Source organism: Typopeltis vanoorti, chromosome 2 (assembly GCF_054136105.1).
Source record: "Typopeltis vanoorti isolate ZY-2024b chromosome 2, IOZ_Tvanoo_1.0, whole genome shotgun sequence".
NCBI lineage: Eukaryota > Metazoa > Arthropoda > Arachnida > Uropygi > Thelyphonidae > Typopeltis > Typopeltis vanoorti.
This window is the reverse complement of record NC_143550.1, coordinates 94,341,746-94,359,449: the sequence shown is the minus strand read 5'-3', so window position 1 is coordinate 94,359,449 and position 17,704 is coordinate 94,341,746. Positions and strand designations below refer to the sequence as shown.

The following is a 17,704-nucleotide window of genomic DNA, read 5'->3' as shown; positions in this document are numbered from 1 at the left end:
AAAGAAGTGAACTGTACACGCAGAAATCTCTATTGTTTATAGCACCTATTTTATTATCACGGATCGTAGTTCTACACGGATGTAGAGCAATGTTTTCTAGGATTGTGGGTAATGCTGAACGTGTGCAGCTGTTTCAAGCTCATTGACTTGAGATGATGCAACTTCGTAGTTTTGTTTTGAGCATCTTTTCGTGACTAACGTTCACACCATTTCCGTTTGGTTCACAGCTGCTCAAACTTTTTTTTTTCAGTACAGGACAGTTAGATTTTTTACACAAATAAAGTAAAAAGGAAATGATATCGCTGTGTCTCTTTTAAATAGTATACAATGGGAGGTTTCCATGAAAATATCACGAAAAACTTCACGCATTGTTGATTCTGATGAATAGCCACTAAGGATCTGGAGTGAACTAGGCAAGTTTCGCTTAGACAGGAAACTTTATCAACGTGTATTATAAATATAGGAACAGGATGGATGTTGACTAGAAATCTGTCAGACAGTTACCTACAAAGATGAGAGGTCGTGACTCATTAGACATTGTCACATTAAGCTTCATGTTTGCAACCGCTATTTTAATGGGTAAGTCAATCAGTTAGTTGTTGTTGCCTGAACAAAAACTTTGCTATTTATGTAACCATTTAAAATAAAAAAAAACTAAAATGGTAAATTAAAAAACAATTCTTTTTAAATATGAATAAAAATGAGCTAATGTTTTATAATTCAATGAATTAATCACATGTTAATATGGCATTATTTAATCATAGCAATAATCTCAGTTGTTGATTCTATCATAAAGAATTTCTATAACTGTCATTACTTATAACTATTTTTTGTTATTATATATGATTTTAAGCTCGTAAGAGCGAATTTATAATGGTATTAAAATAGTCATCCATTCATGGTTGTTAACTATGTGTGTGTAATTCAAAAGTACAATTCAAATACAGTATGTGTGATTCATGTATAATTATCATCTAGTTTAGCACTGTTCGTTACAGAGAAACATCATCATAAGATCTAGGTTTATCCTTAAGGGGTGAACCAGATATTATGATAGCTCCAACACATAACTACATCATTATCAGCTATTTATCAATCATTTTAAAAATGTCTTTTATTGTTCAGGACTCTGATTTCAACACTCTTACATTTCGATCATCTTATAAAGTACTTTTAAATGAACCAATCTCCCTATATCTTGATCTTATTCTTAATCTGTTTTTTGTCCTTTTTTTACTGCAAACATCGTTTGGTATATTCCAATCTGTCCAAGTTTAAATACTGCCTTTAGATCTGCTCATGTATTTTCATGGATTTTAATAATATTAGGTTTGTTCTTAACATCTTCATTTTAATAACGGTTTTTTCATTGATGACAACTGTTTGTTCCCCTAATTTTCCTCAGAATTCTCATGTCTGTGATCTCTAGTCATTCACCATTTTATTTCTTCATATTTGTTTCCATATTTAATTCGCCATACATCTATATTTAATTCGCAATGCACCTATATAGCTAAAATGCGCTGTTAAAAATTGTATGATCTGTTATCGCGATTATTTTTGTGGATATTTTCTGTTTTCTTACCTATATACTTAGTTTTTAATCTTTTTATTGCTGGCGTAGCAAATTTGCAGCAGCTTATTTATTTGAGAAGATATCATCATCTACAAAACGAAACTCAATATATATATCCTATTTGAGTCAGGTTTAATAGCATTTTTTTTCTTAACAACGTGTTTCTGACAGATTATAAATAACAGTGGAGATAATGTACAACCCACCCTACCCCAAACCTGATTAAAAAGCAAACTATAGTCCTGTACATACTTTATTTCTAACTGGCAATTTGCGAGTTACGTGTCCCTCAGCATAAGGCTCCATTTACACTATAGAGATTTATTTAGTATTTTAATAGTTTTTTGCATAGTAACTTAATAAATGTTTATACATGTTTTTTTTTTCTAGATAAAACAATTTAAATGGAGACCATTTGTTTTAAGATAAAAATCTGCTAGTTTCAATCCTTATCTATCCTAAATTTCAACATGTCCCTCACCAATTTTTGTTATCTTTTCCCAAGGACGTTTCAGAAAAGGTTAAAAATGGAAGCTTTCTTATCTTTGCCTCAAAGAAATTAAATTATAGAAAACGTTTTCTACAGAGAATTTCCTCTATACTTATTAGATTCGGTTTTATTTATTTTTTCATAAATTGATAAGATAAGAGCTCTATTCCATCTGAGATGCGACTTTTGACCGAGACATTTGAATTATGCAGTGCAGCCACTGCAAAACGTTTATCCCGCACCAATATTTCTGGTCGATAGCATTTATCTTAGCTGACTGTACAAATTTTAAGGTTTCTGATTATGACTATTTTTTCTATCGTTAGTATTAAATTGTTGCATTCTTCCAGTTTTTTTTTTCCTACTACTATTCTCACCTATTACCGTATTCAATATGTTGTCAAAGTAATTATTTCAGGACGAATTTATGAGCACATGCAAGTTTCTGAATGCACATATAAATATAAATAAGTTACGAGTGTAAATAGACACAAAACCATACTATACACATGGAGTGGTGAATTGTATATGACAAGTGAATGTTAGCCAGCACTTATTCCGTTCATCTACCGTTAATTTTTTTTCTCTATCGTTGATCACTGAGTTATTTTATATGGCGTCATGAATTGTCGGATTAATTTCCAAGCAATGCCTATCGTTTTACTCAAACTTAAACCTGATGTGCTGTACATTTTTGCAGCCGTATTATGTACTGTGGAGCCTCCGTAGCTCAGTCGTTATAGATGAAGCCCTTTGGTAAGAAAGGCCTGGGTTCGATTTCCGTCCATGACGTGAGGAACCTTTATCTGGTCTCTTTTAACTAAATGTGAGCTAGCCAATTTCCCAGAACACTAAAATCGGTCCCGTGAACACACGCATCTACAAACATAGGACACACCGGGAGACATAGGGCTAACTACTTTATCCTAGAATCACGGTTGCGGTTAAATATAGAAAACTCCTCGACACTGCAAGGTAAAAGAGGAGGGAAGGAATAAGAAGAATATATATTGTGTACTGTGGAACCTCCGTAGCTCAGTTGGTTTAGATGATTCCTTTGTTTGGAAAGACCAGAGTTCGAGTCCCGTCTATGGCGTGAGGAACCTGATAAAGGAACCTAAGCGTAATTCAGGAAGGAAGGAAGGATTATGTACTGTAAAGATATAAAGTAAGAATTTTAATAATTCGTGGAGGTTCGGGTCATTGCTGTCTCGAATGGACTTAGTGTCCTACTGGAATAATAATAATAATAATATTATTATTATTAATGTATTACTGAATTAGGAGATAAGAGTTAAAAAAAATTCGAAAACCTGCTGTAAAGACCAAAGGTGGAACTTTTTCAATCCATTTCAAGCCTCCAGTAATCCGGGTATTCGTGGTGGTCTCACACCGTAAAATTTAAATCATGTATCACCTAAGTACGTCAGCAACAATCCATATTACAGTACAATTCGATCAACTTTCTCTTGATTGGAAAGTAGTTTTCTTTTTAATTTTTTTAAATATGTTTTATATATGTTACATCAAATGATACAACATAGTGGGTTTCCATCCCAACACTGTTTGGAATTAATGCTCACGATTTGAGTTGATGTGATGGATAGCTTGAATTTACGCCGAGGTTCGACTACTGTCCTAATGCAATTGAAGGAGGAAAGCATTCTCAAAGTATACTAATTCAGCAGAATTAGTGTAATCTGAGGATGTAATTCAGAAATTTGGAACTTGCATTGAAAATTAAAACAAACACCATCAAAGTTTCCTCCCACATACCCTTAATAGTGAATTTTGCATTTGACGCATTGGCATTTTCTTGCTTTCAATTTTTTGGTGTTCTTTTATTACGAGCCCTAATAATTTATGTTACATTACCAAAGTACTCTCGTTACTTATATTACCTTAAACTAGTACTTTCTGCCATAAGATAAGCTGCTTTGCACAAATGAATATAATAAATAAATCCTCTAACATGATTTCATTTCCCACAAGGAATAAACTAAATTCTTTCTGCTGCAACTAACTTTTAGAATTAAGTAGGCAGTAGATTTCTACCTTTAGTTTTTACCAGTAGTTGCTCTCATGACTACCGATGATTTTGGAGACTTGGTCAGTAGTCCAGCAGGCAACCGCGACCATCTCGTGATCCTGTATTATCCTAAGTAGTGTTACTGACTGAAATATTGCCAAAATATTTCAAATATTGTCAAAAACACGACCTCTAGGATTTTTACTGTAGAAAAAATCCTAGAGGTCGTGTTTTATAAGAACTGATTGAAAAATGATTTAGATCAAGTCCTTATGGATCCGCGACTAGAGACGCACTTGAAACGGGATTTCTTCAAAAAAGTTCTTTCTTCTTGTAATGGTGGTCTAGCATTACCTTTAAAGCTGGGCATCTGAACCCAGCTAACTCGTATTTAAAAGTTATTGAAAATCTTCTCAGTTATCCTATAGCAGTGTTTCTCAAAGTGTGGTACGCGTACCCCCCCCCCGGGGGTACGCGAAAGGTCGCTAGGGGTACGGGCAATTTTCGGCTATGCATAATTAAACGAGTCATTATATTTTTCAACAAACAGTGCAATTAGAGACAACTGGGATAAAACGGCACTAACTAATGAATCACATCCCCTCTCCAACAGAAACTGCTGTATAGACCAAGCAAAACCATAAGTTGCCGGTGGAACATATGGTTTTGCTTGACACCACCCCCGTCGTTAACGTGTTAAAACTAAGAAATATATAGTGAATATGTTTCAGATATTATGGAATTCGGTTGAAGGGAATTAGCATTTCAACTCAACTGTTGAAATACTAATTTGTCTTTGGTTCGCGCGATCTTTTGTTAATACCGCACCAATCATATGCAGTTCTTCGCTGCTCTACGTCCTAAGTCTTGTAAATTACTGGTAATTTTTGCTTGAAATAATGGGAAAGAAGATGACGCTATTTGGGTAGATGACTTTGACGATGCACACAAATAAACTGTTCTCGATGCCAAAAGTAGTGATAGCGAGTAGGAGTAAGTGGCACCTTTTTCAGTTTTTTTTTCTGAAAACTTGAGTTTCCGAAAATTCCCTCACGTATCTCGCAACACGATTTTTTAGCTTTAATTTTGGGAAAAAAAGTTAGAGTTATATTCGAGTAAATACAGTATTTTTTTTTTTTTTTAGCTTTCAAATTCTTATGTATGGATCATTGGCTAAAGATTGGATTTATAAAACCCCCAAAAGAGAGCAATATAGCAAATACAAGTAGCTGTAAGCAACAAGAAAACGTTGATATTGCATCTGGATCAAATGAAGTTGATGAGTGTGTAGTCTGACATCTCTAGAGAACCAAAATTTAAAAATAAATATTTTTTGTTTACATGAACATATAAATTCAAATAAAATAGATATTTAATTTTAATTAATATTTTAATCAATTTATTAATTTTAATTAATTAATTAGGGATACTTGGTAATAATGAAAATTTAAGAAAGGATACTCGGATATCTGAAGTTTGAGAAACACTGTCCTCGGGAATATAACTGAAACTCTTCATTGTCCAACTCAAAAGTTTTGCGTTACAAAAAATAATAAATACAATTAAAAATGGCTTTATGATACAAATTTCTCTCTCTCTCTCTCTCTCCTTCTCTCTCTCTCTCTCTCTCTCTCTCTCTCTCTCTCTCTCTCTCTCTCTCTCTCTCTCTCACACACACACACACACACACAATTTATATATTTTTCCCTCATAGGGTTAGATACCTAAGTGTAAATTGCAACCAACTCAAGCAAACTTGTTCTAGAGAGCTTCATTCTAGAAAAAAAAAAGTGTTCACTAGTGGAGTCTTTTATGAGGTCAACTTTTTTTTTTTTTTGTCTAATTTAGTTTTATCATTTTGAAATATTCACCTGATATGTCTACGACAGTTATAATACTTCCATCGCCTTTTTAAATTTTAAAACTGAATATACAATGATTGGTGTAACTATTTATGTATATGCTACTTTAGGGTGGGACAGTTTGTCTCTGTCTTAACTAGTCTTAAACAAGAAATATTTTATCGTGTTTTAATTTTATTGTAATTTAAGATCATTCTTGATCGAATTATTTTCTACTGAACAATCGCTTACGTTTTTTTTTTCAAGAATATTTTTCGGACACTTTTCTCATACTATTGACAATTTATATGACAATCTTTGTAAATTATCTCCATGTTCTGTTACAATGTTGCACTGATTATTATACGTTTTTCTTCGTTCGAATTTTCCACATCATTTCTGTTTTGTTTATTTATTTAACTTTATTGATATTTGGAATTGTTTCATTTGTGTTAAATAAATTTTGCACAGAAAAAGTTTACCAAAAAGAAAAAAAAAAAACTACGTTTTAAACCAACAAAAAAAAAGTGTCGAAAAATTTTATACTGTATTGAATCTACCCTTTTTAATTATCAAGATTTTTCTTCTGAAAATAACCTGATCAGTCTATTCGTTTTATTGCTGCCTTTAATAAACAGTGAATTTCACAAGTCTAGATTCCGACTTATTGTTACTGAGTTACGTATCAAGATTGTAATTAGAACTTATATGCTAATAACATCGGACTAAAATCTGGAACTTCACCATAGAGTATGTCCTTATTTGTATTTCTATTTCCCCTGTATATAATACCTTTCATGCATGCACCGCTGTCACCCAGTAATTGCCCACTCGACAAAAGCAATCTAACTATGTGTGTTCATTTAAAAATGCCGGATTTTATTATTAAATGTTCAAAATAATAACTGAGCCGCCAATATAAATGATTAAGAAGGTATAGCATAGTTATTAATATGTGATCTTGTCTGGACGAGTTAAATATATTTTGTATAGATGGCTGAATTATTTTTAACAGCATTATAATCTATTTCTTTAGCCTTTGCGCATGAAGATGCTCAAGGGAAATGCTTATGCGATATGATGCCTAATTTTGTAAGTATATTACTTATTTATTGTGATGTTTTACTTTACTAATTTAATCATTATCGATAAGTCCTTATAGTTTTTAAAGAAAAAACGATTAACAGGAATTGCGCCGTGTGGTATAGATATCGCCTGAGTTTTTTTAAAGGTGATGTAAATAGTATGTTAAAATGTGAAGTTTTCTTTAATAAAGTTAAACTTTATTTTCTTTAACAAAGCGAAAATATGTTTTTGCTTTGCTATTTAATATACTGTAAAAAAAGATATAAACCTTTTTTATACTAACCTAAATTCCAAATCAGTGTTTTATAAACTTTTTTTTTTAAAAATGTCATCAATATTGCCTTTCGTGTCGAAAAAGTATTATAAGTTTAGTGTCGAAGAATAATATCTTAGATTTTCTCTTTTGTAAAATAATAATAATAATAATAATAATAATAATAATAATAATAATAATAATAATAATAATAATAATAATAATAATAGTGGTCTTCATTATTGGTGTATAAACTGTATAAATCTTAACGAATTACAAAGACCTCTTCTCGTATGAATATGATCTACACAAAAGACAGCTTACCATTGCATCCATCTCATTAAAATGAGAAATAACATTATTTTCATATACAGTTCTCAGTTTCAAAATAACACTAAATATTTATGTTCATTCTTAGTGTTTTATGTTTCAGAAAATAAAACCTGTATAAACTCAGCAAGAACTAGATCTTTCCTGATTATTATACACATGTATTCACAAGAATATAATAATTTTATTACTGCAAATATTTCAACAATAAACTAACTGGTCATCATCAGTGCATCAGCACGATCATAAGGTGAATCTATAAGCAAAGAATGTTAATCCTATTTATAGAGCTGAGCCACTTGCCAGATGCCACCTAGTGGGTGCTACAATAATTAAGATTACAATTAAGCCCTAAATTTAAAATTAAGTGATTTGAAATACACTTTAATTTAAATATATAATGAAATGACACAACATTGCATTAAATTTTGTTTTAATAATTAAAATAGGGGGGAGAAACATTATTGCTTTCCTTTTATGAGGATGAGACACTCCCAAATCTTGGCAATAGAGAGACAGTCATTCTGATTTAAATGGATGGTGTAGAAATGCTTCAGCATTCTCTTTAATTTACCTCTCAAACCCAAACCTGCACCGATGTAAAAGGCGAGTATGCTTTCATCAACAGACAATTACTAATATTTTAAACTGATTATTATAATTTATAATGAGTCAGTTCTCATTAAATGTGATGGTAAATTATATCTTTTTGGACTGTGTATGTACATGCACTACTATAATAATCTTCCGTGAATTTCATGGAACCTGGTCAATCACGTTTTCTTGAAAATCAGGGTTGATATGAACATTGAACAAAAACAGTATGTTCGTGGAAAATATACCGTCCCAGCATTTCCTGGTAATGTGATTGCCTACTAAATAGGTAGTTTTTGATTGATTATACGAGAGTGTATTTGCGAATGTTGTTTGTTGCAGTGAAACATGCTTCGAATGTTCTGTTTTCGTGACTTTCATAGTACAAAGCGAAACAACACCATGCAGTTATTAAAAGTTGATTTTCTTTCTCTTTTTTTTTTCTTGTTTGTGTTTTGTACAAATCGAACAACAAAGGATAGGATAGGATTTTAATAGAACTAATCAGAAATTTTCTTTGTGGTAAATGACTTTCATCTCAAGTTGCTCATTATTTTAACTATTTTAATTATAATAAAATTACGTTTACTCATTTAATTTGTTTTTTAAACTCTCTCTCTCTCTCTCTCTCTCTCTCTCTCTCTCTCTCTCTCTCTCTCTCTTTCTGTTTTAACTTTCCATATAACACATATGCAGTATTATATTAATGTAATGATAACTTGAAAGAAACACTAAACAGCATGTATTTATTTATTTTGTTGTCTTCTCTTTCAGCTAAGAGAAAAGTACAAGATCTGCTACAATGCAACTTCCCTATCAGACAGTGATGATATCAGAAACACAGAAGTAAGTCATGTCTTTGCAGATAGATAAGACAGTATTTATTGTATTTATTCTTCACTTATGTCTAAAGAACTACGAAATCGTCAATAAATTAATTTCCTGAAACATTTAGCATTCAGTATTTTATATTTAAAATTATTGGTATTAAAAACAGTTCATTTTAATTGATATGGAAATCATTTAAAGATAACAATTTGCTATGACGTATGTAGGAAGATATATTTTGATGTCTGATTGTATGAATGCTATTTACAGGCATTATCTTGTTCTTTGGAGGTTTTAGGACATGTGAGTACCAGTTTCCATTTTATTTAGTTAAAACTTAAATACATATAAACTACGTTGAAATAACGTTGAAATTTAGAATGAAATATATGCAATACTCCTATCGTTAGACGTGACTCTATATAGTAAAAACGTATATATCCCTAAAGTCGACTGCACAGATGAATAGTGTCAAATGGGACTTGGAAAGAACGACTTATAGATTTCGACGGAGAAGGTATCATAGAATGTCATTTCAGTGGTCTGTCTGTTCACTATGTTGGGAAAAGACTGTATCGCTATCAAAATTAAGTGTTGGCAACATTATCAGGTGATAATGTTGACTGGTGGAATTGGGTATCACAATTCCGTCCGTCAAGATAGGATATACACAGAGAAGCTAACACCAAAAGACCAATAGATGCTCGAAAAGGTGGTTTGGAATTTTTTTTCACAATGCGATATGGCAATAAGTTGATTTGGACTGACGGCCAAAGCACCTCAGGCTATGAGACCAGTGTCTGTTTATTGCGTGTTTGTGTGTTCTAAGCTGGTTTGCCTATTTTTTGGGATGAAAAACCCGAGATTCGGGAAAATAAATCGTACTACCTTCGTATGAGACCAGCTAACTCATCTTTAGTTGAAAACCCCTGATAAACGTTCTTAGCGTCATAGACGGGATTCAAAACCCCAAGTGTTTCTAACCAAGCCCATACGGAGAATATCATCCCTAACAGCAGAGTTTGCAGGGATTTGAGTTCGTAACATCAACCCTAGAAGTCAGCAGCACAAACTACAATCATTGGTGTAAAGAGTACCGTGACTTATCTTTCGATGTTTAGAAGTTCATCATATGGAACCACCGACCACAGTATATCCTCTCTCGATCTGATTGGTGAGTGTAGGTACTGAAGATGTCTAGAGAATGAATGACTTATGTTGAATCCCATACTCACATGTGTGGAGGATGATGGAACTGTAACATTTCCATCTCATGTGGAAAATCTTGATAAAACAACTTTGGAAAGAAATGGGATTAACGTTGAAGAAAGAATGATGTAGTCATGTTAAAAAAAGAAGATTGGCGCAAATTACATGACTGATATTGTCATAAACTGATATGAATCAGACTATACATTTGAATATGTAGAGTCTGATCAGGGACAAAGACGGACCCCCCCCCACACACACACTATTACGGTGTATGCAATATAGATTTCTTTGATATATTACTATCGCCATACATATTTCAATGCAGCGCATATGAGAAAACTTATCACAGTCAATTCTTGATTATTTTCATTTTAACTGAGATTAAGTTTAATAAGTTTTAAGTGTTTCATGATCATTATTATTCATTAAATCTGGTTACATATTATCAACCTTTGCGAATGAATATTTAATTAAATATATTTGTAAAGGTACTGTTTTATTTCTTAAAGTCTTAATCCGTAGTTGATGTTACGCTCAGTCTAGTTTTCTATTCTTCTCAGAACGAGCTGCTATCTCTCTGGTTTTATTCATTCGCTTTTCACAATATGATAATACTTCATGAAACCCAGTCAGTTTTGGAATAAATATATTATTGCATACATTTGTCTTTCTGCAGATCTTCATATTACTACAATAATCTAAATAGTTAGAATAAACAAATTTATTTATTTATCTATTCGAAATTTCGAAATTAATAATGAAATCATTCGCCTTACTATTAACAGATTAACCGCAATTTAATCTTTATTTTACAAACATTCAACTTTGAGAAAGAAGTTGAAAAATGAAGGGGAAAAATACAACAAAAAAATCGATAATTTTTCAGTCTTTGTCCCTATTGCTATTTACCTTCATTAGATCCCACTGGTAATCATTTTTCAATTAAATCTCGCTCAAACCTTACAAACATGACTTTTCTCATGAATCAATAAAATAATTAATGGCAGTGTCAATATTTAATTATTTATTTAATTACAATCCAGACTTATATATTTTTCTTATATATTATTTTATTTCTAGCGTGTGTTCTTCATCCCATTGTCAACAGCCCCACACTCTCTCACATATTAATTATTTGTCCAAATGACTTTATTGTTATAATTAATGGATGCGCTAAATCGCTTTCATGTAGGTAATTATGTAAATGACCTATATCGTTTACATTAATTATAATTACCAACAAATTAATAGCGTATAGAATATTTTACTGAACATTAATTTTATTTTTAGAGGTGAAACCATATTCCTTTTAGGGGAAATATATATAAAAAAGAAATCTTTAAGGAAACGAACAACAACCACTCATTCAATGAAACTATCTGCTGACATCAATTAAAGCCTAAATAAAGGAAATAATGGAAAATAGTAATCCAAATATTCTACTCGTATCTCAATATATATATAAAGATTCAATATAAATTATTATTGATCGTTGATCCAACCACTGCAGTTTGTATTTGGTACTATGTATTTCCTGTAACATTCCACTTGTTTTCTTTCTTTCTTTCTTTTTCTTTTTTTATGGACAATAGGTAACGAGTCAAGAACTGATTACTGGAAAGCCATTTCAAATCATGTTAATAAATTCCAATGCTACCATGGAATTTAAGGAACTGGTGAATGTATGTCTCGAACAGTGTGATACTGATCATGTTGAGGTAAGATTCTTTTCCTTGCCTGATATCTTTAAATATGAATAAGTGCGCACTTTCGTTCTAAATAACATCAATAGGTGTTTTTTGCTAAGCATTTATGTTTTGATCCAAGCTGAAAGAAACTTTGGCTCTCTAAAGCTTTTCGCAGTTATCGATCGTAACCTTTACTTACTGACTCACGATTACAAGGACCATGTTTTGTATTTTTGTGTGCCCTCTGTACATCCCAGATATGCTCAGGTACAACATTCAAAAGAGTTTTACGTTTTTCCTGAGGTGAATCATATTATGTCAATATTTTTAGTTTAAAATGTATTACAAATGTAATAATAATAATAATAATAATAATAATAATAATAATAATAATAATAATAAATGGCACATAAAATGTGTCATAATAATTTCTTTCTTGAAGTATATTTATTGAAAGTTTATTTTCCATTGATACCACTAGAATGTAAATTTTTATTTCTTTCAGTGTCCTATATGCGTAGTTAATTTTTGATTATAAACTACGTTGAAGTATTTGATATTAATAATTGCAAATACATCTACTGTTTAAGGTGATGGCTTTTAATTTCAATTACTTATCATATTATGATGAGAGTAGGTTTTTTGAAATGCATGATTTTGCTTTACCGTGGTTCAGTTTATATCAAAGGACATTGTTTTTATGTTCACCAAATTAATTACCAAAGACATAATTCTGAAAAATATATTCTTCTGTTTCCTTTAGATAACGATCATTCACTTTATTATGCGTAATTAGTCAGCACTTGGTGAAAGAAAGAGTATACAATAGGGATTTGCACACTTTTAAGCAAATGACTCAGTTCAGAAGCCAAAGTTGCAATGTTTTTTTTCCATTTCTTTTTCAGAGATCGAGATTTGTAGATTGCCTGTATAATGGAATGAAAGAAGTAAGTACAATAAACAACAGCTTTTTAAATTCATATTAGCTTTCATTTTAAAGGAATGTGACGTTTAAATTAAATTTTTATCTCTACTTTGTAACTCTAAATTTAAATTGCTTAATTTCATACAGAAATCTACAAAAATGATAAGTGTAACAACCATCTTTTATCACTCAATTATGGATTAATATCTTCTTTTCATCAAGAAAAATTTTTACATCGTTAATTAACACAAGAAATCTTTCTAAAAATTGACTTCTGCTGAGCCAGCGCACATTATTGTACAACAGAAGTCCCCTATCATCATTGGCCTGTAATTTAAATAACTGCCATTGCAGGGCTTTTCCTCGAACAGAATTTACAATCTTAAATGTAATATCCAAAACATCTTTTGTATTTAATCTTTTACTACACAGTACTTGTTGGTGAATAATACAGTGGTACGTTAAAAAATCTGGATATTTGTCATCGTTTTTACATAATGAAATTAAGCCTGATTTATTACCTATCATTGCAGGAGCACCTTCAGTAGTAATAGACACAAGTTTAAAAAGCGGAAGTTTGTGTTGTTTCACAAATTCATCAAATGCCGAAAAAATGTCTTCTCTCCTAGTCCTTCCTAATACCATGCGAATAAATACCATTAACTGAGCAATATCAGTGAAGTCGTTTGATTCATCAAATTGTAATGAAAACGCAACACACTGGTGAATGTCTGACATTAACCTGGCCTGGAAACTTTTCTCCAGCAATTGGAACTCTTCCTTTCGGCAATTTGAAACCTTGTCTGCGGCCTAGAAGTAGTCTCTCTCTAGCGACGTCTCGAACCGAGAAACTCCTTTCTGGAAGCGGGAAACTCCTCTCTCAAGCTCTCTGACGGCGACTCTGGACCGGGCGGCCTCCTCTCTGACAGCAATTCCGGAACCGGGACCCCTTCTGCTTGCTTCAGTTCCTTTTTATTAGGTCTCCTCTGAGACATCGCATGAAGTTTGGCAACCCCCAAAGAATCGGTATGAGTCTTTCATCTTAAGTTTCAAGTTCGGCACGCCTTTTGTTCTCCTCCGCTTTCTTTTGATTGTAAGTTGCTGGCAATCGGAAAGTTGTTTGAACTCTTTCTGACAGGCTTCGGAGATGTTTACACTTAGAGCCTGCCAGCCTTTCTCATACATACAAGTTTCAATAACAATCTTTCTAATGCCGTCATGTACAGCTTCGGCGACAAAAACATTGCCTTTGTTTTTAACACTCTAACATACTCTTATTAAAGCAGTTTATACAGTTAGCTTCAAAAGAGTTATTTACAAAAACATCGAATACAAACATCTAATACAAAAACATCTAATACAAACCGAGACAAACAAAGTTTATGTTTTTATAATATTCACATGGGACTTAACCTAAGTAAAGAATCGATGTAATGTGCTTTGGAATATTAATATTTAAGCTACAATCGAGTTTTTACACTTTGCTTATAATCTATTCACTCGGCTCGCTGTTTGACTTCCACTGATCCAAATTAATTCGCTTACCCGGACTTGTAAGAAAATTACTGATTTGGCAGTTTTAACGAAAAATAAATAAACAATAGCAATACACTTAAAGCAAATTAAAAATAGTACAAAATAATGATAAAGAAAATATTATGTTTTCAGTTTTAATTAAATTTGTAAGTAAGGAGGAATACACAAGAGATCGACCAAAAATCGCTCCGCGATCGACGGGTTGAACACCCCTGCTCTATACTAATAAAAATTACTCTTAATTAACTGAAACCATATGACCTTCGATGAAATAATATAAAGAGTTATTATTGTAATTACATTTAATTTCAATATTTTAAATGAGTTCTTTATTTTATAGCTATCTAGTGAAAAATATCAATAGTTGCCTAAGAATTTTAAAGAATATTTACTCGGAAAAAAAAGAGAGAAAGAAAGTTTTTGATTATTTTACATACCTTATCGAATAAATGTATAAATAAAATAAATTGCGAAGATTTTTATGGAGTATTCAATATTTATCAGTTGAGACTTGATTTGTATTCATGCTAAATAAATACATTCTTTGGTCTAAAATAATTTCTTCCCGTTATTTGTAGATGTGTAACATGACAGTTGCTGAAGAATCGAGTGACGATGGGATTGGAAGTATTTTGGTATCAGAAAACGAAAACATGACTAACGAAACAATAATGGAACACGAGGCACACGTGAATGAGAGTTCCACTCATAACCACAGCGTTATAAACGACGATCACCAACATCATGCAAATGAGACTTCTGATTAAAAAAAAATGATGTAAAAGTATGTTTTGAAGTTATTTTGTTGGAATTCAATTAATATAATTATATTATATTGATATATTATAATTAATATGTTTTATCACTTCTTTCTATACCACTAGTTATTATCCATTGACTTTAAGTTATTACATAAAAATGTAACTGACGGAGTAACCCAGTAACAGTTAGAAACGTGTATATTAAATAAGTGCATATTTAGAAAGTTTTTTGCTTTTTAAGGATGTTGCTCGATAATACAATGTTCGGTCTTCACTTCTCTCGTCGAGTTTATGTTTCCTTTAGTTTAGAATAATAATAACTTTAGTTATCACATCACCAGCCTGTAGGTGTTTCTCATCGATGAGTTTCTGGAATCATCGTTGTTCATTAGTCATCAGATTCGATTATGGGAGTGTGTTTGAGCTCTGTCATCGCGCAGAATGATTAAGAACTGGCTGCAGTATCCGAATTCAGGTTTAAACTCACTTCAGTTAAAAACAAACTGAGGTTAAGGTCCGTTTGTATCAGCAGTATAGTTACACTTAGTATGATGCTACGGCCACTAAACTCTACAATCAGCAATGTGTACAGGGGAGGGGATGAGCAGCGGAGTCTTTGATAACATTGTGTGGAGAATGGTTGTAATTATGGCCCGAGGTGTGTGTAAGGCTAGTGTATTATGTCTATTAACTGCCTGCATTCTTCTAGTCGGTTTGTCTGTTTTGCAGATTGAAAATCAACTGTATGTGAGAATTTGAGCGTTAGTCCAATCGTACGCATCTAATCGTCAAGATGAAGATTGCCCGTGACTACACTGTGTACATCTTTGAGAAAGTCTCACACTGACCTGAACGTTTTCACAGAAGTAATGCAAGTATCATATACAGATTTTGGTCCAGACCATCTTCGTGCACAAGAAAGTTGAGTCTGGTAATGATGACTTTATAGACATGAGAGACCTTAAAGAAACGACTGATCAAACAATCCCTCGAAACTGGAGTATTGTTTGTATAATCGAAGCTATATAGAAACATCAGTCTTTCATTATAGTCTTTGCTGAGATCTGAAGAACTGGGGAGAACAAGTTTGTTCCCTCCTAAGAACACAAAGGAACTATTTTATGTTAGTTATTTTTTCATATTTCAATGCGCGAAGAATATGATTGTGTACTTCCAATGTTATTCTCTACAGTGTCCTCTTAACAGTATGACAGCACTTCACACGTTTCCTGATTCTCTTATTCGAAATGTTTCAAAAGGTGATTTGTGTTTTATGCATATAAACACAAATGCTTAAAAATAGTTTTAAGAGTTTTAAAGAAATATTTTAGCATATTTAAATAAAAAATGCAAACCTAAGAAATTTTACACATTCAATTTAAGAAATTAAAATCGTTATTTTCCTGACAGTTTACCCGCTTAATCATTTTAAGTATCCTAACATTGATTGATTATTGATACTTTATTGATACTTTCATAACGTTTTTGGAATATATATATTGCATTTAAAAATGATTGCCTTTTTTTTCTTTTTGATAAGATGCCGCATGTTAGAAGGTTTCCAACATACCGTGGGTGGGAATATCAAAAATAAATAAATAAATAAGTTAATCGCACAAGTATTCCTTTTAATTTATTTAAATTGATCTTCAGATAAAAAGGTAACTCTAATTGTCATACTGAAAGCACAAAGCTCTTCAATTCCATAAAAATCTAATATCTGGAAATCCAATCTCATCACCACAAATACCCAAATTAGTATGCACAAAACCACATTATTCATTATTATTAAGAAAAATAAATTCTAACTTTCAGGTGGCAGTAATGACGTAACTCTTGTATGAAATACTACGTTTAAAGGCATATTTGGGCTAATAACTCTATTTAACTGGTATAGTTAAATAGAGTTATGCCTTTTAGTAATATTCACACCCCTTCATTCTACAAATGATATTACGTTATCCCCTTGTTACTCTTTCTATACATCCCCAAACGAAGACGATGTAGAGATTAACAGTTTTATTTTTTATGTATAGAACCATAAAACAAACAAAAATGAAATCATAGTTCAAAATGTTTTTTTTTTTTTTTTTAGCCAATGGAAGAAATTAAAAGTTATCTAAGGAGAATTTTCGATATCCAGATGGAAAACTAATTTTTAGTTCCTTCGAAGAATTTATCATTATAGCATAAGCAAGCTCCATTTTGCATTAATTTTCAGAACATTTAATGTTGTCAGTGTATTGCACTATGCATGTGTCCCATCTAATTCTTTGTACCATACTCATTATGTTGATAAACGTTGGATGATGATGCATTTTGTATTTTGTACTGTTTCGTTATCCTCTGTTGTATTCACTGATGGAAACTATTTATACTGGTTGATGGATAAATAAAGGTCAACAAATAGACTTGCAATTTTATTATTTTTTTGTTTGTACATGAATATAAAGAAACTTAGAAAATGAAAGTGAAACATCATCAAAAAACACATAAACCAATTATTTTCAGAAAATGGCTCTTAATTATAAATCGCTCGCCGTTTCCTGGAAATG

The 17,704-nt window shown here is 31.8% G+C and overlaps 1 protein-coding gene across 1 annotated transcript; it reads left to right on the top strand.

Annotated features, from left to right (window-relative positions):
* Window positions 1-209: 209 nt before the first annotated feature.
* LOC150109265 (uncharacterized) lies at window positions 210-17,560 on the top strand. The gene is made up of 8 exons (XM_090412353.1): window positions 210-579; window positions 6,973-7,028; window positions 8,974-9,045; window positions 9,298-9,330; window positions 11,832-11,957; window positions 12,833-12,874; window positions 14,967-15,172; window positions 17,245-17,560. Exons 1-7 carry the CDS (start codon window positions 513-515, stop codon window positions 15,153-15,155), a joined length of 585 nt encoding a protein of 194 aa, XP_090268479.1. The 5' UTR covers window positions 210-512; the 3' UTR covers window positions 15,156-15,172; window positions 17,245-17,560.
* The last annotated feature ends 144 nt before the right edge of the window (window positions 17,561-17,704 follow it).